The 23,274-nt window shown below is 41.2% G+C and overlaps 2 gene segments (V, D, J or C); both read left to right on the top strand.

The window, feature by feature from the left end:
* Positions 1-5,102, top strand: part of LOC144292076 (T-cell receptor gamma chain C region C10.5-like) — a 32,076-nt gene extending 26,974 nt beyond the window's left edge. Inside the window, 2 exon segments of the C gene segment in view lie at positions 2,952-2,999; positions 4,625-5,102. Coding sequence covers positions 2,952-2,999; positions 4,625-4,767 — 191 coding nt within the window.
* A 12,436-nt stretch (positions 5,103-17,538) lies between these two features.
* The window catches only part of LOC144293011 (T-cell receptor gamma chain C region 5/10-13-like), a 38,199-nt gene continuing 32,463 nt past the window's right edge, over positions 17,539-23,274 (top strand). Inside the window, 2 exon segments of the C gene segment in view lie at positions 17,539-17,736; positions 17,833-18,139. Of these exon segments, the coding sequence occupies positions 17,694-17,736; positions 17,833-18,139 (350 nt within the window).

The following is a 23,274-nucleotide window of genomic DNA, read 5'->3' as shown; positions in this document are numbered from 1 at the left end:
CTAATAATTTCTTTTTCTCTCCCTCTCTATCTTGAAATACCTCTGTCCTGTAGCTCTTAGGAGTTGCCTCCTACTTGCTAGATGGGATGATGCCCGATTCATGAACAGGTTGAAAATACAGCCAAAATATACTCAGTTGAATTTTTCTTATTTCATAGATTCTCAGTTTGTCCAATGATCAGATTAGGATTAAATATTTACTTTTACTTTCCCCAGAAATGTGATGCAAAGCAAATGAAATTAATCAGTGAAAATACATGCTGTTGAAAACATGACATGGATGAATTTATTCCTATATTTATTGTATTTATTTATTTTCTTTCCTAAAACTAGCTAAAATCAAATTATACAGAAAGCCTTAATGTTTATTTCTACAGCTAACAGAGAGGGACAAATGAGCAAGGCATAAATGTAATGAAACCATTGGGTTGAAGTATCATGTTAGGTTTTGATTTTTCCAGTGTGACAAGAAAAGTAAAAAGTATAGTAAGTTCCATGGCGATGATTGTGATAAGGGAGGTGTTCTTGTTAATGATGTGCCTCACTTCACAGTTAGTTCTGAAAGGAATGGTCTTCCAAGGTCTTCTCACAGCAATAAACAGGGCACTTCTGTTATTGGAATTCTACAGCAGATACCTAGTGCTGGTCCATGGAAGTTTTAATTTTTTGTATAAAAGCTTATATATATATAAGCTTATATATATATATATATATATATATATATATATATATATATATATATATATGAATGCACAGAACCGTGAGTGATTCTGAACAGAGATAAACTGATCTTCTCAAACTCTTTGACCAACTTTGACAGAAAAAGGGCACCATGGACACACATACAAGTTGAATTATGAAAATTGTTACTTTGTTGTCTTTTTATCAATCAATGCATGGTGAAAAGAGATTTTTATGTACCATTTTGAAGTTTCTATTTTGCTTTTAGTTAGTTAACCTACAGTGTTATATCAGTTTCAGGTACAAATATCATGAATAAAATCACTGTATGGAAAAGAAAGATATGCTTAGGGCAATTTAATGTGAGCTTTTTAGGATATTTTAACATTTAACATAATTATATTAACATTATCTTTCTTGGGATTTACCCAAAAGACTATACCTCATACCCATTTTTCAAGAGCACACCAACATAAGATTGTGTGGAGTGGATAAAATTGCACACCAGTATCATGTCTGTACGGACAACATAACAGGAGGTGAAAAAGGATAAACCAAAAAACCTTACAGCTCTCTCTTCCTGCATCCATGATCAATCATCATTAAGGATTTTTGCATTTGTATGTGTGTTAGGTGGTTTTTTGTTTTGTTTTTGTTTCTGATTTTTTTTTTTACTCTGTAGATAAATACAACCCTAACCTCAAGTTTATGTATTCAGACAGCTATCAGTGTGGATGTGGCCTTCAACCTATCCCTGCAAACAAGTGCATTGAAATGCTGAGCTTTTAGGGGTGCATCAGTAGCTTAGTCAGTTAAGTGCCTGCCTTTGGCCCAGATCATGTTTCCAAAGTCCTGGGATTGAGCCATGTGTTGGGCTCCCTACTCAGCTACAAATCAGTTTCTAGCTCTCCCTCTGCCCATTTCCATTGCTGATGCTCACTCTCTCTCAAATAAATATACAATACTTTAAAAAGTTTAAAAGAAAGGCTGAGATTATTTGATAAAATGGTCATTTGCTAAGACTAATTCAATTATATGGCAGAGATGATATCTGAGAGGTCACAACGGTGGAATTATGTTTGATTTCTATGGATTATTTATTTATTTATTTATTTATTTATTTATTTATTTATTGGGGTTCAATTTGCCAACATATAGCATAACACCCAATGCTCATCCCATCAAGTGCTCCCCTCAGTGCCCGTCACTAAGTCACCCAACCCCCCCACCCACCTCCCTTTCCACTACCCCTTGTTCATTTCCCAGAGTTAGAAGTCTCTCATGTGCTGTCACCCTCACTGATATTTCCCATTCATTTTTTCTCCTTTCCCCTTTATTCCCTTTCACTATTTCTTATATGGATTGTTTTACAAAGTGCTTTCCACAGGCTCTAGCTCATCAACACCCTCACAATCATCCTTTCAGTGCTGGCTCTGACAATCATCACTGGTATGCTATTCAGCAAGGGACATAGATTCTCTAAATCTTATTTACTTCTGGGTAACATAGAATCCTCCAAATTCAGCTCATATGAATGTTATGGGGAGGTGAGATGAGATAATGCCTATGAATTTCCACATAGTCCCTGGCACAATAACACTCAATCAATGGGTATTGGCTTTCATTAGTATTGTTGTCAGGTCCTCCAACACCATCAGTCCAGGAAATCATGTGCAGAAGTTGAGGATACTGGGGCATGCATGATTTAAAAGACAGGGCTGCTTCTTACCTTAGATAGGAAATTTACCTAAACCAGACTCCTTCCAACAGGAAAGGTGCTACTGTGGCTTCTAGGGTTAGACAAATTCATTTTGGTAGCAACCCTTCATGTGAGCAGTGGGTGCGGAGGACTGGACCGCAGCCACCGTTTCTGGTTATTTTTCTATTCAATAGTATTTATAGAAAAAAATACTGTGGAGCAGGCACTGTGCTATGAGATATGAGCACAGAAGGAAAACAAGATAATGCTAGGCATTACAGTTGTGAGGAAACAAAGGGAAAATGCATCAATCACAAACTGCAACATCTTTATGTGCAGAAATACAATATGTGAATTGATCTACTAAATTATGTAAAATCAAACAAAAAATTTCTGGAATTGGGATAATCATATTTGTATTGGCTCTTCCTCTCTGCCAACAAATTCTATTATCTATCTATCTATCTATCTATCTATCTATCTATCTATCTATCTATCATCTATCCACAACAAAACAAAGGTAAACAATAGATATGAACTACTGAATAATATTTGTCCTCATTTCTTTTAGAACTCACTGCTATTAACTCTACAGAAGCTTTCCTGGATGATGAAAATCGTTAAGTTTTTGTCTGTGTTTGCCTTTATGTTATATGCTGTAGCATTTTTCCTTCCTGATCAACTTAGACTTCAAATTCCCCTGGCTTCAGGGAGAAACCCCAGAATGGTTGGGTCTTGCAAAATAGACTGAGTGATATTTATGTCAATCCATCAATTCTCAGATCATCTTCACACAGTAAACTCTGGTTTGGGTGTGAGAGGACCATGAATTAGGGGTGCAGTGATGTGCCCTGAGTTCTTTCAACAATGGATTTCATTCACTTTTGTGCCCAGTGTTTCTATTGACTGAGAAAAACATGTTTTCATGTTGCTTCTATATTTTTAAGCTTTGTTTTTGCTGGTAGTTAATTACCTGAACTGACACTAAAAGGTTCTTGTACAGAAGGCATTGTGCTGCACTGGGAGTGTGTTTTCTTTAATTCTCTTAATACTTTGAAAGATTTCATTCCTGTTATACACATGAGGAAATGAGCTAAAATGAAATTTTCACCATGCCATAGAGAAATAGCTGAGGCTGAAACCCAGACCATCTGAATCAAGATGAATCATGTCTATACCTTAGTTTTTATTCTTCCTCTATATCCCAAGGCCAAGGCCGAGACAGGTGCGCACATAGGGAGAGTTTGCGAGTGCAGGGCTTCAAGTGTCATAGACTGGACTTAGATTCTAACCTTTTAATTATCCAGTGAATAAGTAAGGGTAAACTGTTTGCATTTTCTGAACATACCAAATAGACACAAATAACACCTACCTGAGTTATAGAAGATATAACATGGCATACGTATCATATCTAGCTTAGGCATCCCTTTTAGCTGCTACATCATAAGTACTAGCTCCTGGCTCTTTCTCCCCACATAATGAACAAAGGAAATGATGAGGAGCATTGGTTATAGCCCTGCTGATACACCCTCCAAGGCCAATATTAGGGACTTCTGGACTCTGACCATTACCTGTAACATCATTATCATCTTCAGCAGCAGCAGCATCTAACTTTATATTTTTGCTTAATTATTTTGTTTCTTGCATGTGGAGATGCAGAATTATAGAGCAACTGAGAAAGTGTTCTTCAATGCTGTGTTGCTGGGATTGAAATCTGGATTCTAGTACTTACTAGTTGTATGAAATCAGGCAAATGGCTCCTCTCTCTCTACTTACTTTATTTGTAAATTGGGAATGAAAGTAATTATCTCAGAAGTTAATGAAAAATTAAATAAGATTTAAGTTTTGCATGCAAAGTTCTCAAATAAGTGACATTTAGTTTGTACTTAATGGATATTGCCACTTATTCCTTCTTAAGACATGATGGGGATGAATGTGAAAAAAGTCACTTATCACCAATGCATTTATTCCCATTGGATTCACTCATTATAAAGACAATATAATTTTTAATACTTTGGAATGTGCTAGGGGAATTTCATAGATTTTTGACTGACTAGACCTGCAAACTCCATTCTGAGTTGTCTCTGTGGTGGTGATGGTGATGTAGGTATTTATTACCCAGTGGTGCTGATGTGAGAGTGTCACTTCAACCTAAGTTATCAGAAATGTATACAGTCACCCCTCTCCAAAGAATACGTCTTGGCCTTTCTAAAAACTGTAAAATTAATAAAATACTTCTTTTAGACACCCTGCAGCTGCAGCTCATGAACACCTCTGCCTACTACACCTACCTCCTCCTCCTCCTGAAGAGCCTGATGTACTCCATCATCATCACCATCTGTTTACTTGGGAGACCAGTGCTTGATGGCAATGGGAAGAGTTCCTAACACATGGTGCCACCAGGGTCCACTTTTTCCCATTGTCTTTTGTCCCTCTAAGTGTCTGCTGAGGATCTAGTCAGGCTTTGTTTCTATTATTGGGTTATTTCCTTTCACGTGTGTCTTTCTTTGTAGGGTCACAATGCAGAATGGGTTTATAAACCCCTGAGCAAACACAAACTTTCACTCTGCAGCAAGAACAAATTCTGTTATGACTCAGGGGTGGGGACAGGGGGCCATCTCCAGGGACTTCATCACTTCTCTCTCTTTAATGCCCACCCACTCCTCAGCCACGCAGTACCCATGCCTCTGTGTACAGTCTACATGCAGCTTCCAGCTGTGTCCTTGAACTCTTTTACCATATGATTTCTTGGAAGCCCTTTATTGTACATATCTAGAAGATCACCTCCTTACTGACTTACTTTTGTACTGCTTTTCATAATAAACGTGATCAAAAATCTACTTGGGCCTATGTGTACTTTTATTTGGTCCAATCTAACTGAGAGTCAGAGGTAAGAGGCAGCATAACAGCTGAACCTTCCAATACAGTGTTGGTTGTAATATTGGCCAACTCCACATTTTTAATTCTTGTGCTGAGATGGTCCTTATGATGCTTTCTTTGGGGGCACTGGACACAGGAGAGCCACAGCCAGTGAAGTTGCCCAGGTTATTTCTCTTTCAAAGGTTAACTGATTCAGACACATTTGGTTTCAGACACTCTGGTGATGACTGTTTAACATGTGGCATGGCTGGTGGGTGTGCTCAGACCTATAACAGTGTTTCACAGGCGCTAGGTTTTCTGATCTCACATGAATCCCATGAGAGCAGCACTAACACTAGAAATGTAGGGAGATGGAGAGGGTAGGGGCTTGGACTCCGATCCCCAAGTGCCTCGGTTTAAATATTTAGCTATTTCAACTCTCTGCGACATAATTTTCTCATGTGTAAAATGAAAATACAGTGTGCCCTGTCTTGTGGACTTGTGTGGATGAGATGCATTAATTACGCTGGGTACATGCAAATCCTCAAGAGTATTAGCTACTGTTGGCACTTTGGAAATAGATAACACACCTGCACATGCACACAAACACTAACGAGGGTGTCCACTCCTTCATATGTGTGTTTGTAATTCTACAAACATAGATGTACAACAAAATGTTAATGTATGGTAAGTCGTGGAAAAAATTAGTAGTTGTATATTTTTCTATTTTCACTAATAAATGCATTTAGAGTAATAACTTTTATATATTGGAATTGAAACAATGTCTTATTTAAAATTGGGAGGCTTTCTGTATTTTATTACAATCAGCGTCAGTTTCTGTGAAATGAGTGATTTAGAAACCAAGTAGAGATTCCCATGTGGAAACAACATAAGGCCCAGCAGATAAAGGAAGAGGAAGTTTAATTTTGATCTACTCCCCGATTCTCAAAAATTTGTGCAGATCTCCTTGGACCAATTCCTGGGTTTCTGTTTAGGGATCTGGAACTGTTTCTGGATGTGGAAAGCATGGAGGCACAGAGAGAAAAGTAACAAATGACGTAGAGCTGTATGGTTGATGTTCCTGCTGGGGCTCCTAGGCAGCATGTCCTGTGGCTTCCAACTCCTTAGCACCTTCCTTCCTCAACCCAACTGGGGCTGCCCTGGACTTGGAAGGTGCAGACAGTGGGGTTGGGGGTGTTAATACAGGAGATAGTGGGGTGAGATGAGGGCGCTGGTGTGGCGATGATGTTTATTTTCTCAGGTTTATTTTTGTGTATGTGCTCTTTCAAATGTGGTTGATTTGTGGAAAATACTTGAAGTCAAACCGGCCCCTGCTGCTTGGGGGAGTGCAAGAGGTGTCTCGGGTGTTCTAAGATGAAATAAGGACAGTTAAACCACAGCCAACATTGCTCACTTTCAAAAGACACAACTAATGGAAAGAAAACATCCATCTGCACACACATGTTCCTGCTGTCAAACTTAGGCTATGAGTGATGGGTTCTCCTATTTTATACTAAGTTCATTCCAAGTAGCTGCTATGTGAATTGGTATCCTTTGACCAGGACTGTTGAAATACTTCTCCTTTACTCCACTTCAATGACACTGTTCTGAAGGAAACTGCACGCAGATTTGTTGTAGTACTAGGTGATCCCTGACATTTCACCAGGATCTGTGCTTTTCCATGGCATGTGATTATGAGGCTCCTACATTTGGTCTCATTTTGTCAGTGTAGGCAGGGTGACACGAGATCCTTGCCCATGAAGCAATTAGCACAGGCAGTCTGTAGACATCACAACAGTAGGATGCTTCTTCCTCACAAGGACACAGACATATGGAAGCCCACAGTTCAACTATGTAATTGGATGTCATAGACTGAATCATCTCAGCTCCTTTAAAGGAACAAGTGAATACAGAGTCAGGTTACACAAGGCTTAATAGAGACATGCACATCAGGTAAGTGTGCTGAGGGTGGAACAGAGGAGGGCTGTTCAGAAATGTGTGCACAAAGAGCAAGTGTACCTACCCCCCCCCACCAAGTACAGTACACAGAGGGTGCCCAGTCCCAGAACCAAATCTGTCCAATCTTTGGGGAAACAAACATCTATTGCTGAGATTGCCACCCTAGGCTTTCACAGTCTAACTTTACAGCAGTTTCTCACCATAGACATCACTCCACACATGCTTCAGCCCAGCATAACTTTCTCAGGGTAAATTATACAGTCACATCCATCTTAGGCATCATCTGTGAGCCTGGTGTAAATGCAACTCCACTCCTCAGATAGATAGTCTAACTGTGGCCCCATCTCTGAGTTCTTGAGATTTAGATCTAAAGGCCAAAATCTGCAGACCTGCCTTACCTCTTTCTCCACCTTAAGAAACTCTTTCAGTTTATGCCTCTACCTCCCACACCCCTCCTGGTGGCACTTCCATCATTTGGTCCATTCTCAGCAGAGCAAGGTGGAGCTGAATTGACTCATAGAAATGCACATTTGGCCCTGTCATTACATTCTATAATTATTTCTTCAGCAAATATCCTGACAAAATAATACTTGTTTTCCATTATCTACATTTTTTTCTCTAAAATCATAAAAAATTCTAAATATCTGAGTATGGAAGAAAAGTTAAAAAATTATTATGTTCCACAAAATATTTTCATCCACTTAAAATTATATTTATGTAGTTTACAACAAAACAGTAAATGTTTAAACTATCAAGCAAAAGAAAAAATGTAATGAAAAGCTGCAGAATACAGGGAACAGCAGTGCACTTGCGTATAGCAGCTCCCATTCTTTCCCAGTTCCCTTCACCCAGCATCATAGACATGAAGGTTCTTCTAAAATAGAGAAAGCCATGAGGACTGATAACAAAATTACACAGTGTAAGGGAGCTCAGTTAATTTGGGGTGGGGAGTGATGTGATGGTGAACTGACAATCTGTGTGCTGTGCAAGCAGGAAGGCCTGGGTCCCTGCTGGTCTGATGTTGTGGTCACAGCTCTAGCAAGCATGTGTGCAGCTACAGCTATGTGCATGTTTAGCAGAGACTCAAGAGAGCCCAAGCCAGCCAAGCACTGCTATTGGACCTTGAGGTGATTGGTATATGCAGAGGAGACATGGAAAGACTCAGAAAAAGTATAATCTGGGATTACTTATATTTTAGTCCATACAGTCTATGTGCTAATTGCCTAAAATATTCATGTGCTGCCCAATACCTACAGCAAAACCATTTGCCAGAGTTGAAGTCTTGCCCTAAGTAATTTTGGCGACCATGAAGCTATGTAGAGTTGGGTGATCCCCAGAAAACTAGGCTGAAAAATAAAATAATTTAAAAAGAAAACGTCAGTGGCATGAGCAGGCACATACTGCAAGGGATATATCACAGATAAAATACAAGCAATTTCTCAGGGTACAACCAGCAATGAAAGTAACCTTTTGGAGAAAAGTCATAATCTAGAGTTGCTATAATATGTTTTCAATAAAATATTTTTCAATAAAAAAATATAGTCAGAAATAGAATCACAAAAGTGTGACTATTCTTAGGGGGAAAAAAAACCCTTACAATTCAATATAAACTGTCCTTCAGTGTGTGCAGATACTCTCTTTAGCAGACAAATACTTTGAAATAGTTTTAAGAAATGTGTTCAATAAATACAGAAAACCATGTATAAAATACTAAAGGAAACTATGACAACAAAAATCAACAAATAGATATTCTAATGAAGGATACCAAAATTACAAAACAGAATATTTATATAAAAGAAATAAAATCTAGATTAGAAAAGTTGTAACCTGAAGTGGTATAGTCATAGAGGACTTCAAGAGAATATTCCAGTTGGCAGATGAAACAATCTCAAAACAAGGAACTTTCCCAAACTGATAAAGGGCAACTATAAAATGTATAGCTGACATCATACTTAATATTGAAAGACTAAATGCTTTTCCTCAAAGACCAGGAACAAGACAGGGATGTCTGCTCATGACACTTCTGTTCAGCATGGTATTAAAGGTTACAGACAGTGAAACTAGAAAAATGTAAATATGTCTAGCAGACTGAAAAGGAAATTGGAAGTGTCTTCAACTACAGCTGACATGATCCTGCATGTAGATAATTAGAGAGAATCTACATGTACGTGAAACCAAAAGAGAAACTCAGAAACAAGTCGGCATCATCATAAAAGTACACATTCAATGTACAAAACATCAGTTGGATTTCTGTATACTAGCATGAACAATTTGAAAATGAAATTTAGGAAACAATTCCATTTACAATAGAACCAAAAAGAAGAAAACATTTAGGAATTAATTTAACACAAGAAGAGCAAATCTTGCATGTTGAAAATTACAAAACAATACAGAAAAAGATTTAAGAACTTCTAAATAAATGCAGAGATGATCCATGTTCATGGATTAGAAGCTTCAATATTGCCATGATGACAATTCTTACTAAATTGATTAAAGATTCAAAGCAGTAGGTTTTCTGGGCACAAATAAACAAACTTGCACTAAAATTAACATGAAAACCAAAAAGACCTGGAATAGACATAATAATAATATTTAAAGAGAACAAAGTTGGGGGGATGGACATGGTCACCCTGCAGAGGCAGTGGGAGGAGAGGCTCATCCAAGATTTGATTTGGATGATGAAACTGATGATGCCCCACACAGAGAAGGTGTGGAAAGCTTTATTATTGACAAATGAGGTCCTGAGGACAGCAGAAAAGCCTTTCAAGCAAGGACTGGTGGCACCTGATTTCAGAGCTTACAGAAAGATTAAGTTTCATAATTTAGCCCATGTGCTGCTGGTTTAAAGAATATAGAGTTCACAGGAAGACACCTGAGATTACAGAAATAATATCTCATGTCTATGGTCCACCGGATTTTGATAAACGTGTTGAGTTAATTTAGTGCAAGATGAGATAGTCTTTTCAACAACTGGCTCAGCTACAAATGGATATCCCAAGGCAGAAGCATAAATTTCTTTCCTCTATACATGAAAATTAATTCATGATGGACCACAAACTTATGGTAAAGCGAACACTATAAAACCTAGTTGAAAACACAGGAGAGAATCTTTGTGATACAGGATTAAGGCAAGGAGTTCTTAGATATGACCCCAAACACATTACCCATAAAAGAATACGTTCTGATAAACTGGATTTCATCAAAACTGAAAACATGGGTTTCAAATGTCCTCATGAAGAAAATGAAAAGACTACAACCTAGGAAAAAAATGTGTGCATCTTATAAGGGACTTTTATCTAGAATGAATAAAGAATTTCCACAACTCAGTAAATCTTAACATCACTCCAAAAATAATAAAAGGGTTAAAATATATATTTCTCTGAAGAAGATATATGAGTAACTAATAAGCACAATGAAAATATTTTCATAATTTAGTCCCTAGGGACAAATGAAAAGCCCAAGGAGATACCAGTTCTCACCTGCTAAAATGTCTGTCATCCAACTGACAACCTCTAGCATGTGTCAGTGACAAGAAGGAGAAACAAGCTGTTTTTTTTTAAATAAAGTATAATTAATATATAGTGCTATATCAGTTTCAGGTATACAATATAATAATTCAATAATTCTATGAATTAGGGTAACTCAGTGATTTTGACTCTGTATTTATGGCATCTTTCCTTGGGAAATAACTTCTTCCCTGCAGAAATCAGCAAAATCACAAAAACCAAAGCACAAAGCAAATCAAACACCCTGATCAGGTTGGACAAATAGCTCATAGGAAGCATTTTGTTGGAGAAAGGTCCACTGTAAAGCTAATAAATGGATAGCCCTTTATAAATATACAAAATGTTATTAATGAACTTCATTAGCATTCTCTACCGGTTCAAGTCTCCGCCAACACCACTTGGGTTTCTTACTGAATTTGGTATAAAATACCACTTACTTCTTCATTTCCCCAGTACCTGGTAAAGCCCTGACCTTCTCTATGCTCTGAGCCCTCTATAGGGATCATATGTACGAGTGCAAGGAGCCAATAAAGGAGAGACTGAGGGGTGATGAGTTCACAGAAGTCCAGACACGCTAACACCAGGCTCAGCACGGACACAAATCTCTAACTGAATATCACAGGAAATGATAAAATCCGTTCATGGTGCTGGAGAGGGACTCTCCAGCGGTGTGAGCACGGACTCCAGGGCTCACAGCCAGGACGGGGGGGCCCGGGAACAGCGCAGGTGGACTGGCTCTGCTGGATGCTGGAGCCTCTGAGAGCCAGCTCCCCTTGGCGGCACCTAAAGGACACGGATAAGCTGGTCTCTGAGGGAGAACCTTCATGGACACCAGGTATGAAGAGAGCCCTTCAGCTTCCTCGTCATCAGACAGGTGCCCATCACCTCCTCAAACAACCTGACCCTGTGTGGTTGCCCTCAGGTTGGTGAAACATTAAATGTCAGGTGACAGCACAGGCAGTGTTTATACAGAACATGCATGTGTGTTTCCAGGACCAGGAACTGGGGGATCAGATTTCCAGGGAAATGCTGACGCCCAGCAGCAGAGCCTCGAGGGGTGGGGGACAGCCTTGCTGTGACAGCCAGTCTGGGTGCAGTACAAGTGCCCGTCACTGTCAGGGGATGAATTAGTGCCCTGGCTGCAATAGTGGTACAAGGAGCGGCACAGGGGAGCAGTGAACTGTGGGGACAGACATGGGCTGACAGGGATGCTAGGCCATTTATATACACGTAAATGTGCGCTATTCACGGGCAAATCTCTACAGTTTTCACAGGTACAGAGGACACCAAACATAACACAACCCTCTCATCTGAGGCTGGGGACAAAGGAAATCAGCAAGGAGAAGCCATTTACCTAAAATTACCAAGGAAATCAGCAAGGAAAAGTCATTTACCTAAAATTGGTTTCCTACATTGTATTTCTTTCCAGGCTCTTCCAGACACCACTTCCCTGGGCTCCACCCCAGAGGACTGACTGTCCCTGTAGGACCTGCCTGCAGCGCCCAGCAGAGGGGGCCGGAAGACAGAGGAAAGAGCCAGCCAACTACTGCAGCTTTTTACCCAGAATCTCAGTACTGAAGACAGGACCATAATTCGCATTCAAAGCAACAGCCCAGTGAGGATAGAAATTAATCCCTGAATCACAAACATCCACGCAGGTTACGTAGGGCACAGGCCTCAGAGCCTGGCCGACTGGAGGTTCTCCATGTGTCTTTCCTAGCTGGGCAATCTCAGGTGGGTGACTGCACCTCCCTAAGCCTCTGTCTCATCTACAGAATGGGATGAATGACACCTGCTTGAGGCTTGCAGGGAGGGAATCAGTGTGTACAGCGTGTGACACTCAATAGAGTGCATTTGTTATTATTTAATGGGTCAATGATTACTGTTACGACTTTTGAAAAAAATTAGCCTCACAAAAGGAAGCAACTGCTAATTCACAAAGGCTAGAAGAGTCTCTCTATGTTCTGAGTTCAGCACCGTTACCTGAATGACAGCTCCTCAAGAATAGCTTCTGCTCCTTGTTCCTGGCATGTGAGAGAGATTCCTGAGTTCAGCAACCTGTCTGAAACTTTCCTCACTGCCCTCATTATCTTTAGGTGTTAAAAGAAATTCTCTCCCCCTACCCCCACACACAATTTCATAGTTTATGTACAACTACAGCATAATATTTTACACTTGTTTTCCCATGAAATCTGGCAACCCTATGTGAGGCTGCCTTTTTCCTTGAGGAGCAAAAGATATTATCTAGCAAATTAATTTCCTATGACCACATACACTTACACACACTCAGACACATTTCCACATATCTTTGGAGGAGAATCAAATGTGGACCAACACAACTGATCCTAATTTCTTCTAATAAAGCCCATTTAAAAATGATCAGATTTGTTACACTATATTAAAAAGTCCAATGTGAGGCATGTTTAGCCTGTCATCCTCTGTTCCTACAGAATACTAATGTGTATCACAGAATTTTCTTATTTTCAAGGATTCCAAATAAGTTTCTGTTCGAAGAAGAGCATGGCCCCATACCTGACATGTGGTCTGCATGTAGTGACTGAATTTGAAATGCCACATCCATTCAATGAGAGGTGCCCGCAGTAAAGAGGATGGAGTGGGGGTTCTAATCCTATTGCAGCAGCTCATGGTTTCTTTTTTTTTTTTAATTTTTTTTTATTTATTTATGATAGTCACACACAGAGAGAGAGAGGCAGAGACATAGGCAGAGGGAGAAGCAGGCTCCATGCACCGGGAGCCCGACGTGGGATTCGATCCCGGGTCTCCAGGATCGTGCCCTGGGCCAAAGGCAGGCACTAAACCGCTGCGCCACCCAGGGATCCCGCTCATGGTTTCATCTTTAAGTGTCTAAGTTTCTGTGGTTCCATAAGGAAGTGTGAATATGAGGATATTGCCTACAAACTGATTTTAAAATAGGGTTACCAGCTATTGCACTACTGGGTGCTTACCCCAAAGATACTGATGTAGTGACACATCAGGACACCTGCACGCCAATGTTCATAGCAGCAATGTCCACAGTAGCCAAACGGTGGAAGGAGGCCGGATATCCTTTGACAATGGATGGATAAAGAAGATGTGGTCTATATATACAGTGGAATATTGCACAGCCATCAGAAAAAACCATTTGCTTCAACGTGGATGGAACTGGAGAGTATTATGCTGAGTGAAATAAGTCAATAGGAGAAGGACAATCATCATATGGTCTCACTCATATGTGGAATATAAGAAATAGTGAAAGAGGTTATACGGGAAAGGAGGGAAACTGAGTGGGGAAAAATTAGAGGGGGAGACAAATCATGAGAGACTCATAACTATGGAAAAAAACAAAGGGTTACAGAAGGGGAGGTGGGTGGGCAGATGGGGTAACTACGTGATGGGCACTGAGGAGGGTACTTGATGGATTGAGCACTGAGTGTTATACTATATGCTAGCAAACTGAATTTAAGTTAAAAAAATGGGTTACTAATCTAACAAATGAGAAATATTTTTAAGAAAAAGTATGTATTCAACACAAAATGTTACAAACATGTAAATTGAGGATGAAAGAAATGATATTTTATCTACAATCCTCTCATCAAATTATACAAATGACTTTCCCATTTCGGGTTTTCTGGGCTTGTCTAGTTCTTTAAGCATTGACATCACATGTACATCCAATTTATTCCCTGTGACCTGGTGAAGAAGTCAAACTGGATTAGATCTCAGACTCTCCCATGGTCACAAGGGAGCTGTCCCAGGTCAGGGAGAGCAGGCCAGCCTCTCAGAGTTTAAATGAAAAGGTTGAAGCTTCATCACCTGGCTCTTTGCACCGGGTCAGCCTGAGTCCACACCTGCTCTGACCCACCTGCCTCTCCCCTGGGGCTGAGGTCTGGGACCATCAGAGCAGTTGCATTCATGGCCACAGCAGGATGACCTGGGAGGCCAGGAAGTACTGCTCCCTGAAGAGCCACCTGATTTCTCTCTTCCTGGGAACCAGGGGGGCTTGCGCAGATACCCCCCAAACATCTTATGAGGCTACTATTGTGTCGCATTCGAATGGTTTTTCCTAAAACTTTTTTTTAAAGATTTTATTTATTTGTTTATTCATGAGAGAGACAGAGAGAGAGGCAGAGATATAGGCAGAGGGAGAAGCAGGCTCCCTGTGAGAAGCCTGATCCAAGAACTGATCCCAACCTGAGTGGGAGGTTGGGCTCACAACCTGAGTGGAAGGCAGATATTCAACCACTGAGCAACCAGGGGCCCCTCCTAATACTTCTTTAAAAAGGTACATGTTTTAACAAATATGATCTTTTAGAGCCATGTAGAGTAGAACACAGCTGCACCACAGCAGGAAGAGAAGTAGACAGGAAAACAATTGTCATCTGTTGAAATGCATTCCCAGGCCCAGCATGGACCTTCTATACTCTGGGGTGCCAAGTCAGCAAACGAAAACTTAGGGAACTATCCCATCCCTATAAATGCTGCCTTTTTTTTTTAAGATATTTATTTATTTATTTATTCATTCATTCATTCATTCATTCATTCATTCATGAGAGACACACACGCAGAGAGAGACAGAGAGAGAGAGAGACAGAGAGAGAGAGAATGGCAGAGAGAGAGAGAGGCAGAGACACAGGCAGAGGGAAAAGCAGGCCCCATGCAGGGAGCCCGACGTGGGACTTGATCCCAGGTCTCCAGGATCAGGCCCTGGGCTGAAGGCGGTGCTAAACTGCTGAGCCACCTGGGCTGCCCTAAATGCTGCCCTTGACCAGAAACACAGTCTATCCCAGCTAATCAGGTCCAAACACCAAATATGTGTAATGATTCCCCTGTTGTACATAAGACCAGATACACAAGAGCCAATAAATTTAAGCTAAATACTATCTCCATACAGCTGCCTGACCTGCCAGCCTTGTGAGGAAATCCCTGACCTCCCAGCTCATCCTACTTGTTCCCTCTGGGCTGCTTCTAATGTTCATAATACTACCATTTGCCTTGCATCTCTGGAGCAGAGTGCTCCATTGCGCTTGTGGCCTTGAACTGCCCATTCCATGGATTGTTTCCTTTGGATACAGCACACCACACTCTACAGACTAAATTGTTTCACTATCTTGTTTGACACACCTAGGAGAATATTTGGGTGGAGGTATGGGACAGACTTCAATACACACTAAGGTGTTCATGGCCAACAGGTGTTGAGCCTTTAATGTCATCAGTGTTTAGAAACAAATGGTAACAACAATGAGAGAAACAGCGTATTGAGTACTGACAATAAGAAATATAATTTATTTCCTTAAAAGAAGACAAATGTGGTGAATTTTCTTCCTGAAAATAAGATAAACTAATTGGTGAAAATCTAGAAAAGGAAGAAAGTAGGAACAAAAGAGTTCACTATATTTCTCATCACCCACATTGCTCACCTTTCATACTGAGATTCTTTCTACATGTCCTATTTAACCCCCATTGTCACTCTGTTTCCTACTTAACATTTTAGTCCAGCTGCCCTAGATACCTGCTTAGGGCCTGAATAATGAGCCTGGAATATTCTTTTAGCACAGTTTTCTAGTCACCACCTCACCTGCTCAGCAAAACCTCAAAGCATTTGGGGACACATGAGCTTTCAATCTTGGTTATAGCTCAGCATATCTGCCTTTCAGTTTTTACCAAGAGGAGGAGCTCAGGAGCTGGGTCTGGTACTGAGCACTGAAGGGCCCAAGCCTCCCTGGCCTAGCCAAGTCCCTTCTGGGCCACCCCCACTACCATCTCCTTCCAGGCTGACAGGTTATCATTAACATAACTGATTGCCAAAGCTACACCAAGGAGTCCCTCCTATACTTGGAATAAGAGAAATGGAACCTTCATTTCAAATGGAAGACAATGCTACCTTGACTTCTCAAAGCTTCATTTCAGATGCATTCCTCAGCTGACCCTTCCTGAGGCCCTGCCTTATCATACATATCTGAAGACCTGACCCTGGAACTGCAGCACCTGGTCCTACCCAAAGCCTGCACTACACCTTGGCCCAATGCAGTTTTCTTCCTTTGGCCACATACCCCCCCACACACACACACACAAACATCCCTGATTTTCCAAATTATATATAATATTCCCTATAACTCTACACTATGAGGACTCCTGAAATCATCTCCTGCAACCAATCCAGAACCCCACCACTTCTTGAGCATTTTCTATGCATCTGGGACAAACTACATGCTTTGCTCTCCTTCCCTGTTCACACTGCATGCAACCTAATGAGGTCCGTTTTGACAAAGGAGGAAAAGGAGTAGAAACAGCTTGCCCAAGACTACACAGCTATCATGTTATGTTAGGACATTTAAATCATCCAGTGAGATCTCTGGAGAAATACTCCAATGCTAGCTCAAGGAACCTGCTGCCTTTTCAGCAGAGAGCTCTGCACTTGTGCCTGCCTCCCAAGCGAGCTGCACACACATTCCCCTTGTTAGTAACAAGTGGCCATTTGAGGCTTGAGTGTCATCTCCAGCCAGACCTGGGAACATCCTCACCCAATACCCTGTAGACATGCAGTCTTGGAAAGGTTTACTTAAATGATCAACCAGGCTTTCTCCATTTCTAAAGTGAGGGAAGTAGCATTCATCCCAAGGGTGAATTCATCCCAAGGGATCATTCCAGGATTTGATCAAACAATGAGCAGCAATCAATTAGTGTGGTGCTCAGATGTAGTGGATGTCCAATCAAGGATTGCTGTTCTCACTGGTGCTGCCATGCACCAATGTTGCTCAGTGTTTCTCGGCACCCTGCGCACTATGTTCCCACCCCCATTGTGGTCAGATCTGTCCCTGCCCTCTGGCACCTCCTTACGGCCTCTCTCTCACCAGTACTTTCAGGTGCCTCGTGGAAGCAGAGGCTCAGAACTTAACTGGCTCTCTGTCACGCACCAAGGTAGTCTCCTGCCAACAGATACAGCCACGAGGTCCCTCTGGGCTTCTTTCCACCAGGCAGGAAGCTGAACCATGCTGAGTCCCCTTGCTGTCCTGTGTGCCCTCCTGTTTCCCGGTAAGTCCTGACTCCCTCCACAGTGCAGGGTATGGGGGACCCCCTGAAGTTCCTGACCATCCCTGTCTCACTGTTGTCTCACTATCCCTCTCTCAGGTGGCGGAGCAGGACTCAAGCTTGAGCAGACTCCTGTGGTCGTGGTGCACTTGGGCACCTCGGCCACCCTACCGTGCACAGTGGATAGCTCAGTCAACTACATCCACTGGTACTTCCACAGGGAGGGTATTGCCCCTAAGAGACTCCTTTACATACACACATACAGCTCATCTGTGCAGAGGGATGCATCTGTGAACATGGGCAAAGTCAATGCCAAGATGGACAAGAACAATTACAGCTGTAAACTGTTGGTGCAGAAGCTGGAGAAGAGCGATGAAGGCGTGTACTACTGCGCTGCCTGGGAAGAGCACAGCCACTCCTGCTGCCCTGGCCCCTGCACAAATAGGTCTCCATCTCCCAGGGCGATTCATGCCTGGCAACTTCCTCTGGCTCTAGGTGTCTGAGGTTGTCCTGGGGACAGTCCTCAGCACCCTGTCTTCTGGTGGGTGTCTCCTCCTTGGGTTCACTCTACATAACCCTGGAAGTTAAGCACCCCTGATGCTCAGGTTGGCTCAGACCCAGGGAGCTGTCCAGCCTGGAGGGACTTTTCTAAAGATTGTGAGGGTAGTGTTTCTGAGGCATTTGGAGCAGAATCTGTGCTACTCAATGTAGTAGCCACTAGCCACTTGGCACAAGTGGGTGTTGAACACTTGAAATGTAGATAGTGCACTAGTCCAAGCTGAGATGGCTGCTTGTGTAACATACAAGTCCTATTCTGGAGTCTAAAAAAATGAAATATCTTCTTAGTAATTTCTATATTGATTAGATGTCAAAATACTATTTTTTTTATTTTTTATTGGTGTTCAATTTACTAACATACAGAATAACACCCAGTGCCCGTCACCCATTCACTCCCACCCCCCGCCCTCCTCCCCTTCTACCACCCCTAGTTCGTTTCCCAGAGTTAGCAGTCTTTACGTTCTGTCTCCCTTTCTGATATTTCCCACACATTTCTTCTCCCTTCCCTTATTTTCCCTTTCACTATTATTTATATTCCCCAAATGAATGAGAAGATATAATGTTTGTCCTTCTCCGACTGACTTACTTCACTCAGCATAATACCCTCCAGTTCCATCCACGTTGAAGCAAACGGTGGGTATTTGTCATTTCTAATAGCTGAGTAATATTCCATTGTATACATAAACCACATCTTCTTTATCCATTCATCTTTCGATGGACACCGAGGCTCCTTCCACAGTTTGGCTATCGTGGCCATTGCTGCTATAAACATCGGGGTGCAGGTGTCCCGGCGTTTCATTGCATTTGTATCTTTGGGGTAAATCCCCAACAGTGCAATTGCTGGGTCGTAGGGCAGGTATATTTTTAACCGTTTGAGGAACCTCCACACAGTTTTCCAGAGTGGCTGCACCAGTTCACATTCCCACCAACAGTGTAAGAGGGTTCCCTTTTCTCCGCATCCTCTCCAACATTTGTTGTTTCCTGCCTTGTTAATTTTCCCCATTCTCACTGGTGTGAGGTGGTATCTCATTGTAGTTTTGATTTGTATTTCCCTGATGGCAAGTGATGCAGAGCATTTTCTCATATGCATGTTGGCCATGTCTATGTCTTCCTCTGTGAGATTTCTGTTCATGTCTTTTGCCCATTTCATGATTGGATTGTTTGTTTCTTTGGTGTTGAGTTTAATAAGTTCTTTATAGATCTTGGAAACTAGCCCTTTATCTGATATGTCATTTGCAAATGCCAGATTTCAGGTTGTACTACAAAGCTGTGGTCATCAAGACAGTGTGGTACTGGCACAAAAACAGACACATAGATCAGTGGAACAGAATAGAGAATCCAGAAGTGGACCCTGAACTTTATGGGCAACTAATATTCGATAAAGGAGGAAAGACTATCCATTGGAAGAAAGACAGTCTCTTCAATAAATGGTGCTGGGAAAATTGGACATCCACATGCAGAAGAATGAAACTAGACCACTCTCTTTCACCATACACAAAGATAAACTCAAAATGGATGAAAGATCTAAATGTGAGACAAGATTCCATCAAAATCCTAGAGAAGAACACAGGCAACACCCTTTTTGAACTCGGCCATAGTAACTTCTTGCAAGATACATCCACAAAGGCAAAAGAAACAAAAGCAAAAATGAACTATTGGGACTTCATCAAGATAAGAAGCTTTTGCACAGCAAAGGATACAGTCAACAAAACTCAAAGACAACCTACAGAATGGGAGAAGATATTTGCAAATGACACTGCATATTTCTAAGCACTTAAACACAACATGTGCAATTTGACGGTTAGAAAGGCCTGTAACTGGCTCTGTCCTGATCACTTTTCTCCCTTCTTCTCAAACAAGCTTGGCTTCTTTACAAAGCAAAATCTTATTTTCTCTCCTGATTCCCACTCCCTCTGTCTGCCAAGTTAGAGACAAGGTTCATGATTGTCATTTTTTTTGTTGTTGTTGTTGTTTTTGTTTTTTTGATCTTTACAAACCTTTATTTAAGAAAGAAGATGTAACTATGAAAATACTACATACTAAACAGAACAAAGGCTATGATCCCGAGGTTTAAAAAAAAAGAGAGAGAAAGACATATGTCCAAGTATTAACAAGGCTGCCTGAGTGAAAGATGATGGGTAGTTTTTCCTGCTTCCTTACATTTTCAATAATTTCCAAAAATCCTATAGTGACACAGAGCTCAGAGTATCTTCTTGGGCTGAGTGTGTGTTTTCCCCTGTGCAAGACAGATACCAGCCACTGCAGAGAGTGACACAAGTACTCAGTCTTCTTATTAAGTGTACTATAATTTCCTTGCTTTCTTTAAGTCTCTTTTATCCACATGCAGATGCAGGAATGAGATCATCCCTAGCAGAATTACACACATTGTAGGATGGATCCTCCACCTTTCTCCACACTGCTCTGTACCCCCTTAGGCTAATTTCTATGGATTTCACTAATGGGCATCTTTGCTCTGATTTCTATCAAATGTTGAAAGTTGAAGAACTATCACCATGTCACCCAACAAAAGCATTGTTTCTTGGACATCAGATTTCCAAGCCTGTGGATTCAGGGCCCTAGGAGAAAAGAATCAAATTTCTCCAATGGCTTCACTGGTATGAAAGGGAATGGCCACTCCCACCTGCACCTCTTGGTGTCTGAGCATAAACCTCTGACTCTGGGGTAGATGACACCATATGTTGGCTCTGGGGAAGGATGCAGCCAACCTAAGGCCACCTGTCAGGGTGGGAATCCTGAGCTCACTCTGCTCCCACTTCCCAGTCTCCTGCTGATGCTCCCACTGTCTGCTCCCAAGCAGCACCCAGAGATAAGGAAGACCACAGGTACAGTCTATGAGGGTCTGCCTTGTAATACCCAGGGCAATGGAAGGTAAAGAGAGGTGGACAGTCCATCTGCAGGAGCAAAAGAATGTATTCAAGCAAACAGTCAAATAAGTGGGCTGTGTTGGCCCCCAAATAAATAAAACAAGTTGAAGAGTCAGGAGAAGATTTTATCTAGTTCCTTTCATTTCACTCTCCACAAAACCACCAAGGTCCCCTCTCTAACAGAACAGGATATATTCAGTAAAGAAACAGGAAACAGACAAGTGTTGACAGATTATCACTAAATTCTGTGCTTTTCTAGTTGATAAATGTAGCAAAAAAGGAGCATGTAGATTATTTGTAACGCTTTTGTTCTTCCATTATATCAGGGATTCTGAGTTATTTCTCGAGCTATTAAGCAAGTCATCATCACTTACTATAATAAAATAAATCAAGAGATCTGTGTATATAAAAGATTACAGTGCTTTATGGACCAATATTATGATGAATCCAATTCTGTGCTCTTGATGTTCTTTAATGCAATACAACAAGTGTGCACTAGTGAAACAATCCCAACTCTCATTAAAGGAGCCTAGAGAAATACCCGCCACCTTCATGTCAACTGAAATCCTGCCTCTCACATTTGTTTTAATTGATTTATCCTTTCTGTATTTCCTTGATCTATGTTCTTGCTACCTATGAGTCAACATATAGCTGCAGCAATCACAAGCTAATCATTCCTAATAACTGCAGTAATTCTGTTGCTTTTTTTTTACTTGTAGATTGAAGATACAAAATAATTACCAAAAATCTGCAATTATATTCTAAAAGTGGTAGAATTAGCATTTGCAGTCCATGGGTCAAGAGATTTCTTTGATTCCTTTTCTTTGCTCAGCCAAAGCAAAAACAATCAATTAGTTTATATGTACAGAGTTAAATGTATAGTCATTCTCTCAAGGAGCTCAGTTCCACCTGAAAATAAATAAATATAATGTTCTGATAAGAATATAATAAAATGTATTTTATTAATGAGAACTCCTTAAGTACTAGACACTGAATTAAGCACTTGATACACTTCTTGTTATGTTATGTCTCTGTAGCAAAAAATGATCAGACTGATGGCTATAAATTGTACCCCCACATGTATCACTCTAACCTTGTCCTCCAATGCCAGGTTTGACTTATTTACCTATTGGCGTGAATTCCTATTTGGACACTTCATATGTTGAGGTCTGATTATCTCAGAGAGAAGTAAGGTATAGTATCTCATTCCCCAGGGATTTTCAGAAATTGTGAAAAGCTGAGGCTAAAGATACTGGTGATGAATAAAATGGAATTCATACCAGTTAAGCTCCATTGCCTGTCAGAAAATGAGCTAGCTGTTGTGTCTGTCCGAGATCCTGTGATTATCATAAAAGTCCTGCAAATGAGGATGCCTGGATGGCTCAGTGGTTGAGTGTCTGCCTTTGGCTCAGGACATGATCCCGGGGTCCTGGGAATGAGACCCGCGCCAGGCTCTCCACAGGGAGCCTGCTTCACCCTGTGCCTGTGACTCTGCTTCTCTCTCTCTCTCTCTCTCTCTCTCTGTCTCTCTCATGAGTAAATAAATAAAATCTTTTTTTAAAAAAATCCTGCAAATCAACTCATTTCATGGAAGGAAGAATTGATGCTTAGAGAGGAACAGAGATGTTTCCAAATACATAGTCCAATTGCACTATTGGGCCACTTTAAAGATCTTTAATATTTGTTAACTTTACAAATCTGGCATTTGTGGGGAAATATGGATTGTCCCAGACTGGCCACTCAACCCAGGAGAGCCTGGTCAGGACAGAATGATTGGTCACTCAAGTAGTCATGGCACACATCTGGAAGAGTTCTCTTTCCGTATAGTCTGCCCCAAGACCTTTCCTGCTAGTGGAGTTAAAAAGGCTATAAAAAATCACATAGGGCATCCCTGGGTGGCTCAGCGGTTTGGCGCCTGCCTTCAGCCCAGGGCGTGATCCTGGAGACCCGGGAACGAGTCCCATGTCAGGTTTCCTGCATGGAGCTTGCTTCTCCTCCTGCCTGTGCCTCTGCCTCTCTCTCTTTCTGTGTGTCTCTCATGAATAAATAAATAAAATATTTTTTAAAAAAATCACATATCTTCTCTGTCTTGTGATTT

This window comes from Canis aureus, chromosome 21, assembly GCF_053574225.1.
Source record: "Canis aureus isolate CA01 chromosome 21, VMU_Caureus_v.1.0, whole genome shotgun sequence".
In the NCBI taxonomy this organism is placed as follows: Eukaryota; Metazoa; Chordata; class Mammalia; order Carnivora; family Canidae; genus Canis; species Canis aureus.
The sequence above is the reverse complement of the archived record's forward strand: the minus strand, read 5'-3'. Positions and strand labels throughout refer to the sequence as shown.